Genomic DNA, 22,516 nt, shown 5'->3' on the forward strand with positions numbered 1-22,516 from the left:
TAGTGTGCTTCTTTCCTTCTGCAAATCCTCCATGTAGTTTCATCTCACTAGTAAGCCTGCAAATGTTTGGGGTTTTTTAAGTTATTTTAAGATCACTTTATCTTTTACTATAATGGCACTCTTGTTAGCATGTGCCCTTCTTATATCCTTCAATGCTTTTCCCTTTTCTCCTTACAGAGAGGTATTGATCCTATCAATGCTCTCCTAATCATGTATCAAATTCTGATTAATATGTCAAATCAATAAAACAAGCACAGAAAAAAGGATGTGCAAAATCTTTTGAAGTCTGGCTATTTTCTCTGTGTTGTGGCCCATCAGCCATGGTTCTTAAAGCAGTTTCTCATAAAATAACAAAAAAAAGTTTAGCGAAATAAAGAGATTGTTGATTTTCTTGACAAGTTTTAAAAATCTTCAGTTCACTCTACTAAAGAGATGAAAATACTCTGATTTGTGGTACAGGTGTTCGAAGGGATGGATGTCTGCCAAAATATATTAGAAATTAAAAATCACCAGTTTTCAGTCACATTTCAGCATATAGGCATGTAGAAACAGTAAGATAGAGAGCACTACAGTTATATTCTTTTCAAAAATGTAATCTCCTTCCAGAACACCATTAGTACTACAAAACTGGTTAAAAATAAAGAATATGCCCTATCAACAAAAATACAGCAAATTATTACTGTAGTATTTCTCACAAGAATAGAATTGCTCTATTTTGAAGCAATAGCTTGGGATTTCTTTTATTGTTTTCCTAGAATTTTTGATGAAGTTCCCAGTGCTCCCAGGTCTCTGTATCAAGTGTCTACCCTTAGAGGATACGTTCAGGGCACTCAGGGCATTCCAGGTGGGTGGCATCACTACCTGTGGTGAGGCACTCCCCATGAGTCCTGCTGGGGGGGATGATGCACATGGATGGCAGCAAAGGCCCTTGTGAACACGAAGATCTGATGTGCAGGACAGGGGTCACTGTCACTGTACTGGCCAGACTGCTTTGGCAAACACCTCTCGATTAGCACATCCAAACTGTATTTGCCTTTAAGAATGAGACACCAAAAACATCTCCACTTACCACGTTGCTTTGCTCTGGTAGCCCACTCAGAGACTTCATCCTGGGCCCGTCCATCCGTAAACACAATGGAGATTCGAGGGACATTTGCTGAAAATGGTCTTGCTCCTTCTGTCTCTGTGAAGCTTCTCTCAGACATTTGCCTCAGCGCCAGTCCTGTCATGGAACCTCGGCCCATGTATTTCATTTGTGACACAGCTTTCTTCATGTCTTTGGCTGAGCTGAACTGCCTTAATGTAAATTCTGTACGAACCTCAGTGGAGTACTGAAGCAAACCAACTCGAGCAGCTTTGGGTGAAATCTCAAGTGTATCCAAGATTCCTGAGACAAATTGTTTTACAATTTCAAAATTATCCTCTCCAAGACTTTTTGATCCATCAATCACAAACACCAGGTCAATTGGGCCTTCAGTGCATCCTGTGAAATGAGCAACAGAGTGCACAGATCAAGAAAAAACCCCACAAGGCTGGGAAAGGGATCCGGATACCTTGGAAAAAAATTCAGGGATCATCTAAAGTAGCCTGTTCCTGGCTTGTCTTACTGTGCTAATATGTCTGAAGATGTTGTGTACAGCCTGTGTCAAAAGATGAGTGGGCCTATGACTAAGAATTTTACAAAATTATAACTACAGTGAATATTTACTGAGACATATTCTGCTTTGCAGAATACTACAACTCTTAAAAATGCAGCAACAATCAGCAAATGTTTAGAATTACTCTTAAGTGGAGAAAATTGAAGAACATAGCTAGCACACAGACAGAGTTGCCATCATTTTCTTCCAGAGATGAGGTTGTATGCTAACTTTGCATTTATCAAATTTGTCAGCACTGAGAGACATGGAAGAGAATCATTGAAGCTGCATTTGTGCTGCAGGAGTTATAAAATAGTTTTTAAAATATTCAATTATTCAGAGGATCAGAATTGGCTAGATAAGGGGCTTTATGCTTGTGTCCACCAATTTTGTAATTAGAAGACATATATATTGCTGCAATTAATCTTTTCTGGTTTACCCATTAGAGCTAGGAGTTTGTCAGCAGACAGGTGAATTTGTAAAATTTGTTACTTCCCATAGTTTTTGGTAAATGCACATGCAAAAATCAGAGTAGTTTGCAGGCACTGGGCACTAATATTGAGTTTAGGGAATTTAGAGATTGGAGAATGTCTTCCAAGCTGCAGACTGCTTCTGCCAGGTGGGTTGTTTTGGTATGTTTGGTGGTTTTGGTTTCTTTTTTTTGTGGGGTTTTTTTTTTTTTTTTGGTGTGTTTTTTTTTTTCTGGAAAGGAATTTACTTCAGCAGACAGAGATTACTGTGCTTCATGCAAAGGCTGGCTGCAGAGGTATTCAGCTCCCATTGGATCAATGTAGCTTCCAGGGAAAATATGCCATACTAAGGAATATAAGATTTGCTTCTTAGTCTGGACCAAATAAACTTTGACCTCCACTCATCTCTGATCTTTGTACAGGAAGAATGCTGTAAGCACTACATAAAAGAGAACTGTGGACCAGAAATTACTCTGCAGAAATTACTGGAGATGTTTGTTACCAAGTCAAAGTACAAAAAAGGAATTTTCAGCTTTAAAGCCTGGGCTTTTCCTCTTGGAAAATATCTATTTTAAAACTGCTCAAGAACTCCTTTCTGCAATCATCTGAGAAAAAGACACCTCACATGTACTAAGGTGATGAAAATGCAATGAATATACATATCATACTACTGCATGGAAATGCAATGAATATGCAAATCAATACTACTGCATAAGTCAAGAAAGGGCAACAGTTCATGGTTCATGGTGTCAGTTAGGATTGTTATTGTTCTTTTGGTAATCACAGTCTCCTCAACTAAGGCATTCATTTTTGGCAGAATAAATGTTTTTACTGAGTTCAAGTAGAGTTTCTCCCCCAAGTTTTAAGAGATTATCAGATAAATGCATGTTATGTTAAAAGATAAGCAAATAAAATTAATAGGATTTTAAAATATATATATAAATATTCACAGTACATGAACCTGATTAAAATGTACATTCCTTGATAATAAGATTCCCCTTTGGCTTTTTCCTGATGTTTCAAAAGAATTATTATTGTATTAAAACAACTCTTCCAGTTTGCTCTATTATTGCTTTGGAGAACATCAAGTTCATTGTTTGAGACATTTTATGCCACAGAGATATGCCCTGGGGTTTCAAATACTATATCATGTTTGAAATGAGAGGTTGTGACAGTATTCAAAGCCAAGCTGGACTGGGCTTGGAGATACCTGGTAGAGTAGAGGTGTCCTTGCCATCAGCAGGGAGATTGAACTAAGTGATCTTTAATAAGGTTCCTTCCAATCCAGACCATTCTATGATTCTATAATCTTTTTGACGTGAGGTCAGTTGAGTTTAGAACTTAAAGAAACAAATATGTTCTATATAAATATACTTACTTCTGCATGTTTTCTGATCCTCTTTTAGTACATATCCCTCCTGGCATTTGCATATATAGGAATCGCCATTATTAACACAAGCATATTCACAACCATGGTCAACTGATTTACAGACATCTTTACCTAGGAAAAATTGAAGTATTTATCTGTACTCTATTTAACATTTTATAAATTCAAAGACTCCAAACATGATATCTGAAGAACATACGACAAAGGAGTACAATATCTTTTGTTCATTTCTGTAGCAATGCGAGAGAAGAGGGGCTGACAGACATAATGAGTTACTCACTTCGACATGTTCTCCCATCTTGGCGCAGGACAAAGCCCTCATGGCACTGACAGCTGTATGAGTTGTTATTATTAATGCACACATGCTCACAGCCATGGTCAATGGATTTACACAGGTCTTTATCTGAGAATTGTTAAGAGAATCCCCTTATTAGACCATTTTTCAAATACAAAACTGTCATGAACAAGCTTTAAGTGAAAGTGTGTTATTTCTTTTAAGACCGAAAAACATATTCCCCATAAAAGTTTCAGCTACTCACTCCTGCATGTTTTCCTGTCTCGCCTCAATATAAATCCCTTGTGACACTGACACATGTATGAATCGCCAGTTGGAACACAGACATGTTCACAACCATGGGTGACTGTTTTGCAGACATTTTTACCTTGGAATAATGGAAATTGTATTTAGCACAGTTAGCTAAGTAAATAAATTTCACAAAATATAAAAAATTTGGCTATATTTTTCATGAAGGAGCTCACTTACATGAAGCTCATTTGTTATAAAGACACAAAAACCACACTACTGTTGCATAGTGTGTTTCATTAACAGATCAAGAAGTACAAAACAGATTAAATAACTTACTCCTGCAAGTTTTTCCATCTTCCCTCAGTATGAAGTCTTCATGACACTTGCAGACATAGGAATCACCAGTACTAACACAAATATGCTCACAGCCGTGGTCAACTGAGTTGCAAACATCTTTATCTGAGAAAAGTGGATGGGGTTTGTGAGGTGAGGCTTGTTATGGAGATGGTATCCTTTTTAAACCAGCCCAAATAGCTGGAAATCACAAACATACACGTGTGCACTCACACCCACAACACCTGAAAGTCTCAAATAGCTCAGACTACTCACATCTACATGTCTTTCCATCTTCCTTCAGTATGAATTTTTCATGACACTGGCAGATGTAGGAATCTTCAGTATTCACACAAACTTGTTCACAGCCATGGTCAACCGAGTTGCAAATGTCCTTGTCTGCAAACAGGAGAGTTGGTAGTCAGCACTGATCAGCAGAGGCCTTCATTACTGTATGTGTAATTCATCCAATTAAGTTCCTCTGCCGCTTACTTCTGCAGGTTTTCCCATCTTCTCTCAGTAGGAACCCATCATGGCATTTGCAGGTATATGAATCACCAGAATTAACACAAACATGTTCACAGCCATGGTTGACTGATTTGCAAATATCTTTATCTGAAAACAGATGACAACTTTTGCTGGTTAGTGCATTTCTACACAAGCACGAGATGCAAACAAAGAGTATGTTGATAAAGATCAGACTACTTACTTCTGCAAGTTTTTCCATCTTCTCTTAGCAGGAATCCCTCCTGGCACTTACAAACAAATGAATCACCAGCACTAGCACACACATGTTCACAGCCATGGTTGACTGATTTGCAAATATCCTTGCCTGGGAATAGTTAGATAATATTTATATGGCTTGTTAGTTAAAGTTGTTCTTTATAAATACAATGACTGGGGGATCAGTCCCATGAGCAAAAAAAGATGGAAGCTTGCAAACTGAAAGTAAATCTCTTTCTAGTTTAATGATGGACATCTTAGATTACATTGAGTATAGTATCTATTCTGTATTAGTTGACCAGAACTTCATCGTTTGGATGGTCTCCAACTGAAAATAGACCATTTGAGGATTGATCTGACTAGATTAAGGAGTAGGAGGGTTTTACATTAAGAGCACTAAGAGCGAAATGAGGGAATAATTTAGTAGAGTCACGTAGCACAAATGCATGCTGGTAAAAACAAAACTAAGAAAAACATCATAGGACATGATTTAACCATAATTCTTAACATCCATATATCAATGCCAAGAGTCTGCATAAACAAAACCTGAAATAATAGGAACTACTTATTTAAGACTATAACAAAATCTGCCTGGATTGCTGAAAATTGATGCAAGGACTTGTATGACTGCAATGTTAAACCACTTGGTTAAAACCTCTTCAAAAAGGATAGATGGGGAGAAAGTGCAGAAGTAGGTGGAGCCATCTATCAACATTCCCCTTTTCTTCTTCATGCAACACAAAAGAAATACTAGTTTCTAACAGAGAACTACCTTTACACAAAAAGTACTTGGCTCTTTCCTGAGAGCCAAGTTCAACTTGTCTCTTGAGGTTTATATTTTTAAAAGAACTTCAACCTGTCCCAAATTTCATGGGGGTCTCCTGCTACCAAAAGAAAAATTCCAAAAACTACTACATAGTTGAAATATTCTAAATCAAAAATAATTAAATTTAAGACATGGCAATCTAAACTAGATCCAGGCATAGTGGATAAGGGAGAAATTACAACATAAGTAAAAATTAGCATCTGCTTATACACAGCTGTGTACAACAGAAACATTTGCTTATAAACAGAATAAAATACAAACCAGCAGCAGACATAGCTATTACTTCAGAAGAATGAATTTTACATAGCTGAAAGTAAGTACAAGGTAGACTATTTTGGGATGCAGGGGGAAGAAATAATAATAATAATAATAATAATAATAATAATAATAATAATAATAATAATAATAATAATAATCAATGATTGCACTATTTAAGGTTATTTTACTAGACACCCCCAAAAATGTAGTCTCATTATCCAAAAAGAATGCCAGGGTAGTTAAAAATCTAGAAATCAAAGTTGAAAACAGCTATAAGATTTGAAAAATTAATAAAGAAAGGAATATTCACAGTATTTACTAAATGGGAAAATATTAGGAATTTAAAACCACTGAAATAATAAGATAAAGGACAAGGGGGTGCACGGCCAACTGAATAAAGGGTAGTATAAGTACATTGTTTAGATACTATTAGGAAAAAAAGGCATTCTAACAGTGTATTATTAATTAATAGACAGAAAGGTAGAACTGCCAATCTTCATGCAGAAATATAAAACATTTTAGTGCATTCAGATCTGAACCTATGGAATAGATTACTAATGACCTTGTTGGAGTGAAAAGTTTCACACTGTGTGAAGTAGGTCACAGAACATCTACTGAACACACATGTTGCAGATGATACCCACACACACATACATTTTTGAATCAGAAACTCCAGATAACTTGCAGCAGAGAGTTGCAAAAGAGGTTTCTGAAGAATATCTTGGATGCTTAGTGTTAATTTTCAGTAACTCCTAGAACTCTGAGGAAGCCCCAAAACACTGAGCTGTCTCCATTCCCAGTGTATGTATACCCACTGAAAACAGTACCATGGTTCTAGTCCTTAAAAAGATGAGTAGTTCACTGTAAACCTGCCAGATTGACATTTATCCAAATTAAAATAATGCAACAGATAATGGGGAACTTGAGTCAGAGTAAAGTCAAAGAAACAGGAATAATATCAATCAACTTGGTGTTATGGAAAAATAAATCCTGGAAAAACTAAATAAATGTCTTTCTTAATTGCTGATGAGGCTGTTTCTTAAAGTTTATGCTGTTCATAAAATGGAGCATTCAAAAAGACAGCAGTCTTGGTATTATTTTGATTAAAGAATCTATATGGATTTACATTAGCTAGAAAGTGCTTCAGACTCAATTGTAGATGGGTGACTCTTAAGTAGCTTTCTAAGAATTTGCCTTGCTTCTGGACTACTTAATATTTTTACAGACAACCCAGAATAAGCCAAAATAATCACTAACAAAGTTCGTAGATTACTCCACTTCTGAGAGAATAGCAAATAAATATAAAACAGCTGCTGATATAAGGTAATGTCAATCTTTTTGGATACCAGCAAATCATATGTATTTTAAAAGAAGGATATACATTCAGAAACATTAGAAATGAAGGCTGTACTTACAAGACATGGGACACCTGTAATGCTGAGAATCCTAAATACCTTTTGATCATGGTAGATAACTAATTGAACATGAGTATTAGCAGAATATTTTGGTCAGAGACTAACACTATCTTTTGTAAAAAAAAAAAAAAAAAAAGATAAGTGATTAAAAAAAATTTAGGTAGATCCAAATAAGAATTAGATGGGTTATTGTTCCTCTGCCCTGGACCCTGCTGAATCTCCTATTAGAAGACTCTTTCACTGTGGTGCATCCACAAGGATGCTGATAACAGCATAGGTTTTAGGGGAGCAAGAAGCAAGTTATAAAAAGATTAGAAAACACAAAAACCTGGAGGAGTTTAATTTCCTTATAATTTACAAAAGAACATGCTAAGAGGTTACAGAACAAATTAAGTCATGATCTGCATGAATATACACAGAAGAACACAGTGGTAATTAGAACTTCAACCCAGTACAGTAAAATGCAGCAACATCCTCTGCTCAGGATTAAAACTCAGTATATGTAATTTGGAAATGGAGTTCACAGTTTAAAACCTACATTCAAACTTTAAAGTTGGCTGATTTTTCTGAAATATAGCTTTGGTTCAAACAATCCTTAATTCAGACAAATCTTCTGATCTATAGAGAAAAATATTCCATTCTGGCTACAGTGAACTAGTGAATAATATTCTAACAAGACAAAAATTAAATTTCTTCTTTTATTAATAAACTACTTACTTCGGCATGTTTTCCCATCTTGCCTTAGTACAAATCCATCATGGCATTGGCAAGTGTATGAATCATCATTATTAACACAAAGATGTTCACAACCATGACTGACAGATTTGCAGATGTCTTTATCTAGGAATAATTTACATTTTATTTACTACAGTTTGATGAAGAAGAACACTTCCAAAACTTTAAAGATTAACAGTAGTAAACTCCTAAAAAATACAGAGTTTATTCTCCTTTTTGCACGGAAAAATCTCCTATAAGAAGAACTGCCTCTAAATAATGTTTCTCCTGTAGATGTCTGAATATAAAAAATATAGTAACATTAAAATAACTTACTTTTACATGTTTTCTTATCTTCGCTCAATACAAAACCCTCATAGCACTGGCAAAGGTATGAACTAGCAGTATTCACACAAATATGCTCACAGCCATGGTCAACAGAATTGCAAACATCTTTATCTGTTGAAAAATAAGATTGCCATGTTTAAAATATATCTATAAATGTGCAGATTATAAACAAAACCTATTAAAGAGCAGGATACTTACTTCTACATGTTCTTCCATCTTCCCTTAGTGCAAATCCCTCGTAACACTGGCAGATGTAGGACTCATCAGTATTAACACAAACATGTTCACAGCCATGGTGAACTGAACTGCAAATGTCTTTATCTGAGAACAGTTGATGATATTTTGTTAAAGCACATCTACAGCAAATGTATCATGCAGGGAGAAGTAACAGCTTTCATTAGGTCTACTGATACCACTGGAATAAACAGGGTAAATTTTAGGCAAACACCTTTAACTCTTGGTACCTGAACATTTTTGAGTATTTTCTGTTTCCAGTCTGTCAGTTAATCTATTAAAAAACATTATTTTTGTCCACAGGGTCATTTACAAGCATTTGGAAGTTCTAAATGTATAAATATATAAATGCTACTCCTATATTATACATATGAAGACTACTCCTTTATTACAACAGTAAACTGTTGTATTTGTTTGAATGCTTCTCAGATCGACATACTGTAAATAAAATTCTATGAGTAATTCTCAGAGTACTTACTTCTGCACGTTTTCCCATCTTCTCTCAGCAGAAAACCCTCATGACACTTGCAAACATAGGAGTCATCTTTGTTAATACAAATATGCTCACAGCCATGGCTGACTGATTTGCAGATGTCCTGTCCTGGGAATGATTGATATAAATGTAGGTTTTGAATGAAAACATGTTAGAGAAGTGTAGCTGTCAAAAGGAACTTTGTTGCATCTTCTCCAGTAAGAAGTAAAAAATACCCCTTTCCTTCCTTGCCTGATGTACATGCAAAAGTGTTCAACAGATACCAGTCACTCACTTCTGCAGGTCTTGCCATCTTCTCTCAGTATGAATCCCTCATGACACTTGCAGATGTAGGAATTGTCAGCATTAACACAAACATGCTCACAGCCATGGTTGACTGATTTGCAGACATTTTTACCTGGAAATAATTTAATATATAAAAAATTCTTAAGTCAAGACAGTATGTTCAAACTTAACTTGCTTTTAGTGTATCCTAACTTTTTGAGATGGGCAGAATTTGTCTCTGTTTGCACAGAATAACAGAAGAGGGTGCTGTTAAGAAACCCCAGCCAAGAATAAGGAGCTTTTCAGTCATCATGGTAATATCTGGATGCCTTTAATTTTTTTTCTGTAACTATTTCTTAACAGCAGATGTTGATATTAGATATTATGGGGATTGCAGTTACAAGACACTGAATGCCTGTGAGTTATTGCAATACTTATCCATGATTCTTCTTTAATCACTTGGTGACTTACGCTATAAAATTGAGAAAAATTTGCTATAATTTTTTCCTTGATATCTGCCACTCATCATAAGTGTGTAATGTAGTCAAATTTGTAACACAATTATGATATTTCTTCAATCATCCTTATCCTGTTGGACATGCTGGACAAAATGAACTTTCCATTAATAATGTTCCAAGCTTCATGCTGGGTAAGACTTTATAAACATTTTATATTTTTGCCTTGAAATTTTAGAAGAAAATCACAGTCATCTCAGCTCTAAACATCTCCCAGTATGTTTGGATCCACAACTGTCTAATTTCAGGGCTACTTTTTAAATGGCTCTGATGTTTAGGATGTGATTCAGGTGCCTAAAAGTATGCATTCAGTACCATTTTTGATGATTCAGCAAATCCAAGATATTGGCATACTGCTGGCAAATATGACACCAAAGGGGAAATACGACCTCTTGAAATCCTTGAACATGTAGGCAATCCAATCCCACTTTACAGATTTCTTCTATGTGTGAAATATTAGACTCTGAGTTGCTGAATAATAACTTACGTTTACATGTTTTCCCATCGTTACGGAGCCTGTATCCTTCAAAACACTGACAAGTATAAGATCTGTCACCATTTACACACAAATGTTCACAGCCATGATCACTTAGAGCACAATGGTCAACTCCTGTAGGAGCAATCAAAATTATTTTAAAATTTAACCAATAATGACTCAATTATTTTTCATCTCTAGTGCTTGCATTCCATATAAGCAAGTAAATATAAATACATAGAACTGCTTAAACAATAATTCAGTTTCTCATCTGATTATAAAGCTTCAATAAAATGTAAGAGGTCCTAGTGAGGTCCTAGAGGTCCTACTTTTCATTTTTTACTTTAAGTGGAGTTGAGAACTCATACTTTTCTGTGTTTAATATAACTAAACAGAGTCTGGATTGGATTAAAGTGGATTTAAAAACCAAAATACTTTGGCAATGATTTTATATAAGACACTGGCAAAGACATAAAAGCTACCTTGTGAACATTCTTTAAATAGTCCCTAAATGGTCTGAAGTGAAGGTGGCAGTCTCCAGAACTCACTTGTGGACCTGACCCAGTTCCCGTGGCAGCAAGAAGAAAACCTCTCGGATGTCAATGGGATTTGGCTTGAACTATTCAATATTTTACAAAGAATTGCAAATTACAAGTGTGTAATGTGGTACAAGTGTGTAGTGTGTATCAAATGTGGATCACTTTTCATCTCAAATTTCCCAAGCGTCTCTTCTCTGTAATATAAAGACTTAGGGCTCCTGAGAGTTTGCAAGCAGGACTTGCTACTGTCTATAAAGCTTGTGTGTCTTGGCTACACACTTAAGTTTTTAGTAATGAGTTGTCAGAATACAGATTTGGTTACAATTCAGGTGTTCCCATAGCTTTCTTAAGATCCTTGAGCCAGTGTATATAAGACTAGAACGTCCCAGATGTTTTCTCACTAGGACTGGTATATGTTAAATGATAATCCCTTCCACTCAACTTATCATTCAGGAAATTGCAAAGTGCCAAAACTCTGGTAGCCTAAAAATGTTCACGAGGTTTCAACATCTCATCTAGAGCTCAGGAATAGGACAAATCTTTCCTAAATATATATGAGGACAGGGTTATGAGAAGAGGAGCTGTTCAAAAAAGCTCAGTTTCATTGCACTCAGCACCATTTTCATAGAATCACAGAATATCCTGATTTGGGAAGGACTTGCTAGGACCAATCAAAGTCCTACTACTGGCCTTGCACAGGACAGCTCCAAAACTCACACCATCTGCCTGAGGATGTTGTCCAAATGCTTCTTGAACTCTGCTGCTGATAGGTTTCCAAGTACAGCCTGGAGGAAAATAACTCAGGAATGAAAAATCATCTCTTGTTACTAGGAAGGAAAACTGATTTTCTGTTTGCAAGTTGATAAAACTCCATTATTTGTCTGTTTCTAGATTTTCAGTGGTACTGCAGATAAATATCTAAAGAATTGTTTTTAGTAGACTCTATTGTTACATGTACACTAATCATACTTTTGTGTTACTGTCTGCCCCTTTCTATAGAGTGCAGTGGCAGACAGAAGCAAAATCTGTCAAAGTATTGGATGGAGCTATGGAAGCAAATACAAGGATAAATAAAATACAAAAACAAATTGCCTTTGCTGATTTGCTCACTTCTCTCTAGATAATTTTTGTGACTGAGGACTTGCAGTTTGACTTCTCTTAAAACTTTGTGCCTGAGAGCAAGAAAAAGGGCAAACTCTAGAGCTGCTCCAACACTCTACAAGCTTGAAAGATGATGTACCTCCAAAATCTGGAAAAAGTGGACAGAATACTCTCACCAAAGAGGTCCATAAAAAGTCAACAGGTAAAATGCACTCATAGTCTTCTTTTTCTGGCACTTTCAATATATTATTTTTCCAGGGAAGGAGGCCATTCAACTGTGAAATTTTATAAATTCTCAATGCTCATTAGATTTATAAAGAATGGAGAGCAGCCAGGACAACTGCTCACTTATTAAGGGTTCCCATGCTAAATGCAAAGCTCAGTGTGGGGCTCTCAGTTCTCCTCATGCCCCAGGTTAAGGTGGGGCAGTGTGCCTTGGGGACACAGCTCTCCAGGTGACCTGTCAGGCACATTTGTCATGTGACTGAAAAACTGTCCTCAAACCTGAGGATGAATAGGTCTCCCAAAACTTTTCTGAATATATGAGGACTAACAGTTACCTTGACAAGTATTGTTTCCTAAATACTTTTTCTGCTTTCAAATAATTATTGTAGTATTACTGAAATGCAGACTGTAAGAATAAAGGTGAGTTCTTTTCCCTGTATGGAAACAAAAACCTTTCCCAAAGGAGCTGAAATAAAGGTTGTTCTTGCTAGACTCACGTGAGCAGGTTTTTAGGTCCTCATTGATGACAAATCCTTCAGAGCACTGACAGACGTAGGAGTCACCTGTATTTAGGCACAGTTGCTCGCAGCCATGATTGCTTTCAGCACAGTGGTCCACTCCTATTGATTTGTGTTAATGATTGTAGAAATCATATTGGTGTCTTAGATACATAAACTATAACACTGTAGTTAGTACATGATGCAAGGGGAAAAGATTGGTCCAGGTTTTTACTTATGCAAGTATCCCCACCTACTTGAGTAACCCGAGTCAATTAACAACACCTAAGTGAAATTAATACATCAACCCCACCTGACATATAGCAAACTTGGTGAAGGGTAGATTTACTTTGCCAAAAATCACAATGTGATTGAACTAACACAAAGTGGACAGAAGGGAGAATCCTGAAGCCCAGTCTCACCCACAGGTTTCACCCACAGAATCATGCTTTCCTTCTTTAAAAAGCAGGACTCTCTCATCTGTTCACCATTAAATTTTCACAGAGAATATGAGTATTAGTAATTTTTAAAATAGAAATTATGGCTTTCAGATTATTTAATAAAGATAAGATTATTTTTTCAACAGGATAAGAAATCACCAGTTTAAAACTTTAACCTGCCAACAGGTTCAAGCAGTTAAAGCCTCATGGGGGACAGATAGCAATTATGAATATGAGACTGTCTTAACATGTTCCATTTCTTTGATTTTCCTATTCCTATTCCAAGTAAGATAAAATGGAATATGTCTTTTAAGTCTTGTATGCAACTAGTTCTGTGAAAGACAAAAGGAGGAGGAAGGGAGAGAGGTGTGAATTTGATTTAAAAAATACATTTCCTCACAGCGGACAGCAAAGCTGTAGGGTGAGATACGTGCCCTTGCACATGGACTATGCAATTTGCTGACTCTGTGCGTATAGAAAAAGGACAGTTTAGGAAAAAAGCTTTGAACTTCTTCATAGTGTTTTGTGTGCTGTTTTTTTAATGGCTAGTTTTAATTATATAGGCCCAAATCACTTTAGCTTAACTTGATCAAAAGTAGTGGAGTACCCTCAGACACAAACATAGTCTCACGTCTCCTTTGCAAATCATTTACAGATGTGAACAGACATGTCGGCTGCAATTTGTTTACATTTACAAAAAACTGTACTTAATGTTAAATCACTTATTTTAAATATTTCTGTTTATTAGTTTATTTAACTAAGCAACGAGTTTGCAGTAATTGGTCCAGATTTGTCATTATACACAGAGAGACAATGTAAGCTTGAACAAATGAAGCTGAGGTGTCAGTTTTTACTAGCTAAAGCAAGTTCCAGCTGGAACTTCCTCCTTTTTCCAAGAGTTCACATCATCATGAAGAGGCTTGTGTAACTTCTCAGAGCACACAAAAATGTGGAAACAAAAAAAAAAAAAGAAAATATTCTCTGTGAAAAATTACATCTGTTTGGCTCCATCTTTTCAATACAAACACCCACACCAACATGAATTTTTAACATTTAAATATTTGGGGCTCTCATGCAGAATTTTGTAACACACTCTTTCAAAGAGTGCAGTAATCACAAAGATGCTACTTACCAGGCTTTGGAAACCATTGTAACTGTAAATTTTGTAATAGTACGTGCTTTATTACATGTGTAAAAGAAAAAAATGCAAGCAGGGGAAAGGATGGGGAAGGCTCACTGCTTTTACAAACAAGGAATGACATAGGAGATATTAATTTTTAGAAATTCAACTTGAGATAGTCTAAAACTATAACTGTCAAAAGTAACTCATCCAGGTCACCTTAAATCACACGCCTTTATCATAGTTTATTTAAAAATGATTATTCCCTGTCCTACAAGTCTTTTAAAAACTTAAATGACTGAGTATTCCTTTGGAAAAGTGTGTCATAAGTACATAAAGGAAAAATGCTGTCAATATTTTAGGTGATATGCAAAATGGTTCTCTGCAATAAAACTATTTTCTAAAACTGGGTGATGCCAAGTGGGCAGTGCTGTTGGATTTCTCTGGGGCAATACCAATTCTTTGATTAGCAACATTCTTCTGAAAAAGGACACTTCATTGAATGGATCACTGAAGGTGCAAACAGAGAAGAGATGGATCTCTTCATATCCTCACACACCAGCATACAGCAGTATGAGGTGTGCAGGTTACACAGCCCATAGCAATGATATGGATGTTCAGCAGCAAGCACTGCCTTCGTGTTAGACAGTGCCTCTGAGTGAAATAGCTGAACACATTTCCCAAGTTATTTGGATTGGAGAAAATGATGCTTTAGTTCTCAATTGGATCAGGGATCTCACAATTGCATTACTTCACTAGGCCTGGCTTCTGGTGGATTTTGCAGTAACATAGGTTTGCATGATTCAGAAATATCTTAAAAGGGACCCAGGAGTGTTTTCTCACTCTGTTCACACCTCTCCCTTACAGCAAACAAGTCACTGCAGCTCATGAGACACACTCATTGCTGCACGTATCGCTACAGTGTCCTTGGGTGTATCTGGGATGACATTTGGGCACAAACAACTCTTCCATGTTAACACATTCATGTTCACAGTCATGCTGACCTAAAGCACAGAACTTTACTTCTGTGGAGAGAAAAACTGAAGCCAGACATAAGGGCTTCTAAAGTAAAACACCTTAGAAAACTCACTTTTCTTAAACAACACTGTGCTTTGGACACCTACTAAAGCTGACAGTGAGATGAGGATCTGAGAGCAGACTGCAAACACTCAGCTATTTAAGGCTTTGCTTTGACCCCCACAGATCTCCTCCTGTAGTCATCAGAAGTCCCATGTGGTGGTGAAGGAGGAATGCCTGGTGCTTGTCACCACTCACCTACTGTCCCTGATTTCTGAAAAGGGCATATATGAAAACATTCTGTTTTATTTCACAAGCTTCGCTACATGACCCTTGTTACAACAAGATTTGGAATAGGAGCCTAATCTTGGAAACATCATCAGATTTGCAGCCAAATCCAAAGCCCCATAAGGAAAAATACCCCAAATGGGAATTGCAATTTGCCTGTAATTTGCAATTACATCCTTGGCAATAAATATTTTATACGATGCTGTTCCTTTGCTCTATTGGTTCTATTTGCTCTACCAAGGCTATTGAATCTACAAAAACCTGAATGTATTAAAATATCATACAGATAATAAAAAGCAGAATAAGACAGATTAGTGCAAAAGCAGCACTTTGCAGACAAAAATGCTTTATGAGAACATATCTTTAAAATGGAACAAAAATACAGTTTCAAAACCAGATACATTTTATGAGTGTCTAGAAATAGAATTAGATTGCTCCAAACAAATGTATTATTCATAAAATATCAGTACATTTTTCTCTCCCCAACAACTGAGTCACGAGATCAGCTATTTCATTTTGCTGAATATATTCTCTCTAAACTTTAACACATTACAGTAAAAATCTGCTGTGATTTCAGGCCTCCAATAAAAAAGAGCTGTAACACTATGTCTTTCTAAAGCAAGTGGCATATGTGACTGGTTTATAACACGAACATTGCTCGTGATGTTTTTACAATTTTTTTAGGCAACGGTGAAGCTTTGTGTGTGACTCTAAGTTGATTTTGATATCTGTGTTGTCTGTTCAATACATTTCCAAGCTGATGAAATGTATCTGTCCTTGGCTAAACCAACTAGGTAAAACAAGGTGATTTTTTTTCATTTCAAAGCTGCTCATGTCTTTACAAGCCAAGGCCAGAAAGTTTCAAATAAGTAGTGAACTTACTTTAAGTAATTTTGATTCCTACATTAACTCAGGTTTTCATAATAGTCTTCAAAAATGCCTAATATACAAATTAATCTAAAAACAGAGAAATGTATACTTTCCCAGCATGATTCATCCAGTTAAAATTCAAGTTTATAAAGAAACATTTGTTTCAAACTTAATTACAGAGAAAACATCCATCCTTTCAGAAGGGAAACAATTCACTGCAGGTTCAAGAAATAAAAGCAGTTTAATTTTATTATGTCCAAAGGATTACTCACTTTTGCATGTTTTCTTATCTGGATTAAGTCTAAACCCTTCTTGGCACTGACAAAAATAGGAATCATCTGTATTAACGCATTCCTGTTCACAACCATGGTCCTGAAGAGAACAATAGTCTGGTTCTAAACAACAAAAATGTTTGTGTCAGTGAGTAATATAATTTCTCAGAAATAAGCCAGGTAAAAATGAGTTATTTTGTTTTCTTTTGCCTTTTTTTGTTTCCTTAGGCACCATTTTTGTGTTTTACCATATTGTTTCAAACCATTAAAATAAAATTATTCTTTCTTTCCAAATATCTGCTATACTGATGTACACCTGACATATAGTACAAAGAATTATTAGAGAACAGAAATAGTTTATATAATAGAGAAGTTAGAATCTTAAGCATTTCTTAAGATTTTGCAGCTAAGCCTTATACACTGCCTCATCAAAATTGCCTCTACTTACTCAGAGCATGTTAGACAATGTGAAATAAACACACAAACATGCTTTTGTATGCTGTTCATTAGATCACAGCAGGACAAACAGGTCATCAGGAATGTGGATGTTTTTAACAGTTCTGAATGCTTGTTTCACAATTCTTCCATTTGAAATGCCCATGGAAGAGAAGATTAGCAGTCTAGAAACAGCTATCACCTGTGGATAAAGTAACTTAGAAAGGATAGCAATTGTGCACTAAGCACTGAGATATTTCCCCTATAGAGTTTAGCATTATTGATGAAGTCAATGAATTTCAGTGTCAGCGTAGTTAATTTATATTAGTGAAAAATGCTCCTAACCCCTTGTCACTGCTAAAAGTAGATAAATAAGTCACAAATTACATAAATTACACTTCAAAAAATATCCAGGTACTTTTGAACACCTCATTATATAACCTGAAAACTCAGAGGGTTTTATTATTCCCAGAAGTTAACTAATTATTCCCAGAGGTGATTTGCTTTCAGTCAGGGACAGTACTTTCTTTGGATTCATGGCAGGTTAATGGAATTGAGTCTTTATATATGATGAAAGCCCTTTGTGATAATAAATCACCTATATTTTCAGAATAAATGAAGTGGAATGTGACTTCCTAAGAAAACTCGGAAGGACTCTGTTATAATTTCTGAACAGCACTCTGTATATTAATTAACACTGATAACATTAATTAACATTTCCTTTACCAAAGCTTTTTTTGACAGCATATGCACATAGATATATACATAACATGGAGATATCTGTTTACTAAAATGAAAGTTAGAAAATACATTTTTGTTCAAGAGGGCACTGAAGAGACAGAACCCATAAAGCCACATATGTGCACCAGAGGAATGCAGCTGTATGCCTTCTGGACCTAAGCAGTGCTGTGGTGCATTTACCTGCTCAAATCCTTGCTCACTCAAGAAGAGATTTTCCTGGATAACTGATTCTGAAGATGACCACAAGGCTGAAAAATATGTATGATCTTTGTTGAAACCTTGAGGCTATTCTGTTTCAGACACTAAAAACACACTTCACAGGGCTTCATTACCACAGCCCAGATTAAGGATATTAACAGAGCCCTGCCCAGCTACAAATTGTGTGAACCCAGAATTCAAATAGGCCTTTCGTAAAGAGCAACAGTTGAGGCACAGCAGCACCCAGTACAAGCAGAAGCTGCCAACTGTCCTCTTGAGGGGAGCAGCAAGAGTGGCAGGAGTCTCCTTAATAATGGCTTGAATGTCCTCCACCTGCCTCACTGATAAACCAAATCTGCTGTGCTCTTCCAGCCATAGAGCATTCTGATGGTGTTGGCAAGGTTGGCTTCATGAGACTGCTCCTTGTGTTTCATTCTAAGAACTTTGGAATGGTTCCCAGAGAAAACATTTGTTAGATATGCATGACCATACGGACAAAACTTATATTTCCATGCATTTCTTTGTAGCCATGAGCATAAAGGCTTACTTTCTATTTTTGAAAGGGAAGTCAGGATTCTGAGACAATCACGAGCTCTCAGGAGTGAGCACCTCAGGCCTGCTTGCTGATGCAGAGAACTGGTCTGGCATGGGCGTGAGTCTTGACTAGTTGGCCATCATCCCTGAGACTCAGTACATAAGCCAAATATGTAGAAATTTATGTTAGAAGTTTTGAAGTCGCAGACATTTTAAATCCAGTGATCTGTAGTTTGTTTGTTTGTTCACATTGTTTATGCAGACGCAAACTCAGTGTGATTCATAACATGTGGGAACTAGGGGACACTTTTGCTCTGAAGAGCTCTCACCTGTCTTGACTTTTGGGCATTAAGAGCTACATAGTTCTTTCATTCATGCTTTAATTTATCCACAAGGCTCAGAGGATATCAAGTATAAGGAATAGTGGCTTAGTAAATCACTTACTGTGCTTATTTTTGCCTAATATACTGTCTCAAGCAACAGATAGAGACAGGTCAAGCCTGAAATACTACTTTCCCAGAATATTCCCTCAGATGTCAACATTCTATGAATCATCATCATCAATTTAAATATGTTAAAATAATGCATACATTTAGTCCATAAACTAAAAATCAGTCAAGGCATATGAAATGTTTATGCAGTTTTAAGGACTTTCTTTGGTTCAAACTGGAGTAGAAAACACTGCTTAGACTCCAAATCCTTAAATCAAAGAAATCAACGAAAACTTGTCCTTGGGCAGCAAAAAGCACACTAAAATAAGATTTAAAATATATATGGATGTGGAAGTATAATTAACCTGCCCTTAGCTGACAGACACTTGACAAATGGGAATGTTAATACAATCTACAAACGATGTTAATCACTACAAATACTCAGGCCCTTGAGAAGGAGAAATTTCATCTCACCTGTCTCTGAACATCTAAAAATTATGTGTCTAGTCTGGCAAGTCATCCAGACTCCCTGTATATTCAAGGAAAATACAGGCACTTCCAAAAATTTGTGCCAGAACTGGGAACAATCACCTTTGAGAAGTGTATGTCTCTTTTCCTTAATGGTAAGAACACATGCACAGACTGGATTAAATGTTTTCTTCCTAAATGTTCAATTTAAGTGGAATAGATACCAACCACAATACACAATATAAATAAAGACTATGGGCTAACCAAGCCTCTCATAAGAAGGACTGAAATGCCCCTCAGTCTGGGAAAACACATAAATGCAGTGCTATATTGATGCATTTTTTCAGAAAAAAGGTTTGAACATATTCAATGATATGGGAAAATTCACCACAGGCAGTAGCAGCAGCAATCATCTAAAACTAATGGAGCTTGCCTGCTTACAGGCACAATAGTAATATTTCTATATCAAAGCCCACATTTATGAAGAAAGGTAACCAGGAGGGTACATTAAGGTTTTCCCTTGACATTTCCTGAAAAGGAGCTATGACATTAAACACTTTGGAGGTTTTAGCTTGTTTTTTCAATTATGGGAAGCCTTGGCATGATTATTTTCTGGTCTGTCATATCCCCTCCACATCACATCCATTCCTAACTCCAGTAATTTTTGATCTTTTTAGCCTGGTATCAAATTGGACAAACAACAAACAAGCAAAACCATGAAGTTATTGTACGCTGGTAGAAACATGGAAGCCTGGTAGAAGATACTGATATTGCCAGAGCTTTGTGACACCACTAGAGAACTCACTCTGGAGAAAAATCCACAGAAAAACAGACTGCAATGTTTCTGCTGATTGGGAAACTACTCATTATTTTAGATCATCTTACAAAGCAAACTGATTATAAGTTGTCTTGCACAGACTTGTTTGTTTACCCAGTTAGAGAGATTATATACTAACTGAAAAAAAAGAAAAAAAAAAAAAAAAAAAAAAAACCCAAGGCAAAGCTTTAGCTTTTTGCTGTTGAAAAAGAATTGTTTCATGTTAAAAGTTTCCTGTTCATAGGAGGGACCTTTATCCCTAGACCCTCCCCTCAAAACAACTTGCTTTGCTTTCAATACCTTTGGCTTCCAGGGCACTGCTACGTTTTCTATAACTGATGCATTAGTCAGCATTCCCAGGATCAGTGGGAGGATTACTGCTGACAGCTGGAAGACAGAAGTATAAACTTTTCATAATTAAACTTTATCACAACTTACTTCCACAGGTTCTTTTGTCTGGATTTAAAATGAACCCTGGGTGGCATCTACAGTAATAGGAGTCCTTGGTGTTAACACATTCGTGTTGGCAACCATGGTTATCCAAAGCACAGTAGTCTACAACTGAAAAAGAACAAGACAAATATGTGCAATTAGGAAAAAAATTAGAACTATTATGCATAGATATTATGGTTCTAGAGAAACACAGTAGATATAAAAAAAGGAAAAGCTGATGTAATTGCTGTCCTGAAAAGCTTGTCTGCAAAAAGTAGTGCACTCACAACAACAGTTGGTAAATTAGATTTTAAATGAGTCCTGAATAATTTCTCAACTTTGAACATTTATCAGCTCCCAGATTGTCAGGAGCCTTCTCAACATGTTTTCTCAGATCTGGAAACCATGCCTTAGTGACTAACTCTGTCCAGATGTTCACACTGTAGGCCAGGACATAGAAAAGTTTGTTTGACTTAGTTCTGTCTTCTGTCTCTCAAGTCCCAGTCCTGGAATTGCTCTACTTTTCCTTAGTTCCCTCCCAGCCGTATTAATTCTCAAGAGCTGTTCCTGTAGCCTGAGTATATAGGAGAATCTTGGCATATCTTCTACACTGAGGCCTGTCACAGTACATTCATTCCCTCTAATGTGCTCCACATTTGTTCTGTATGAAGCAGCTACAACTACAAAGCCTGAGAGCTTCAGGCTGATATTCACCATAGATATTCTGCTTATGCCTTTTGCATGGAAAAAAGAAAGTCACAGGCAGTCCTGCCACCTATTTCATCAGTCTGGTCATTTATTACACAAATCTATACTTAAAATTTATATTGCCAAAGGGTAATAAAGTAATACTTCATAGTTTGCTCTGTCAAGCCCATTCAAAGTTGCTAAAGAAATTAAAGGATTTTTAAAATTTCTTTGCAGGATAAGCTTCATCTTCACAACAAAAGTCTTAGAAGAAATTAAAGATAAGTCACAAAGCTGGTGCTCTGCCTGCAAAGAGCTCCCAGCCCTAAATTAGGAAAGTGTGTACCTGATTCTTTCTGCAGAAGACAGTAATATGCTTAGCTTCATACCAAAACAGGTTCCTCTTTGCCATCTGAGTACGTTTATTCACTACTTTATACTGATGAACCTCACAAATTCCTTTAAGAGGCAGTAATTTGTTTTAATGCAATCAATTCTTTCTTCAGTCATGCACACTCAGGTGTGCTACTATATTTAGGCAAGATCATCTAGTCAGGAAAGCAGATTCAATTACTGTGAAAGTTTCTTTTAACCCTTCAGAATATTTGCGTTGAATCAAGTTAAGTTACTTACTGGCTACCATATGATACCAGTTTCCTGGCAAGAACCTTCCTGTGTCCAGACTGAATCAATTAATATTAAAACCTATTTACTGAATACATGTTTAAAGGATATTATGTATCATACAATTAGCTTTCCTCTTAAATTAATTCTAACATGCACATT

The 22,516-nt window shown here is 36.3% G+C and overlaps 1 protein-coding gene across 1 annotated transcript in view; it reads right to left on the minus strand.

Annotated features, from left to right (window-relative positions):
* The window catches only part of MATN2 (matrilin 2), a 58,057-nt gene that overhangs the window by 9,449 nt on the left and 26,092 nt on the right, over window positions 1–22,516 (minus strand). The window contains exons 6-22 of the mRNA XM_077782796.1: window positions 21,050–21,172; window positions 16,988–17,110; window positions 12,981–13,103; window positions 10,631–10,753; window positions 9,639–9,761; window positions 9,350–9,472; window positions 8,836–8,958; window positions 8,626–8,748; window positions 8,293–8,415; window positions 5,063–5,185; window positions 4,846–4,968; window positions 4,630–4,752; window positions 4,357–4,479; window positions 4,034–4,156; window positions 3,775–3,897; window positions 3,486–3,608; window positions 1,070–1,483 (exon numbers count right to left, since the gene is read on the minus strand). Of these exons, the coding sequence (XP_077638922.1) occupies window positions 1,070–1,483; window positions 3,486–3,608; window positions 3,775–3,897; window positions 4,034–4,156; window positions 4,357–4,479; window positions 4,630–4,752; window positions 4,846–4,968; window positions 5,063–5,185; window positions 8,293–8,415; window positions 8,626–8,748; window positions 8,836–8,958; window positions 9,350–9,472; window positions 9,639–9,761; window positions 10,631–10,753; window positions 12,981–13,103; window positions 16,988–17,110; window positions 21,050–21,172 (2,382 nt within the window). The remainder of the gene's footprint in view (window positions 1–1,069; window positions 1,484–3,485; window positions 3,609–3,774; window positions 3,898–4,033; window positions 4,157–4,356; window positions 4,480–4,629; window positions 4,753–4,845; window positions 4,969–5,062; window positions 5,186–8,292; window positions 8,416–8,625; window positions 8,749–8,835; window positions 8,959–9,349; window positions 9,473–9,638; window positions 9,762–10,630; window positions 10,754–12,980; window positions 13,104–16,987; window positions 17,111–21,049; window positions 21,173–22,516) is intronic.

The sequence above is a fragment of the Lonchura striata genome, chromosome 1, assembly GCF_046129695.1.
Source record: "Lonchura striata isolate bLonStr1 chromosome 1, bLonStr1.mat, whole genome shotgun sequence".
In the NCBI taxonomy this organism is placed as follows: Eukaryota; Metazoa; Chordata; class Aves; order Passeriformes; family Estrildidae; genus Lonchura; species Lonchura striata.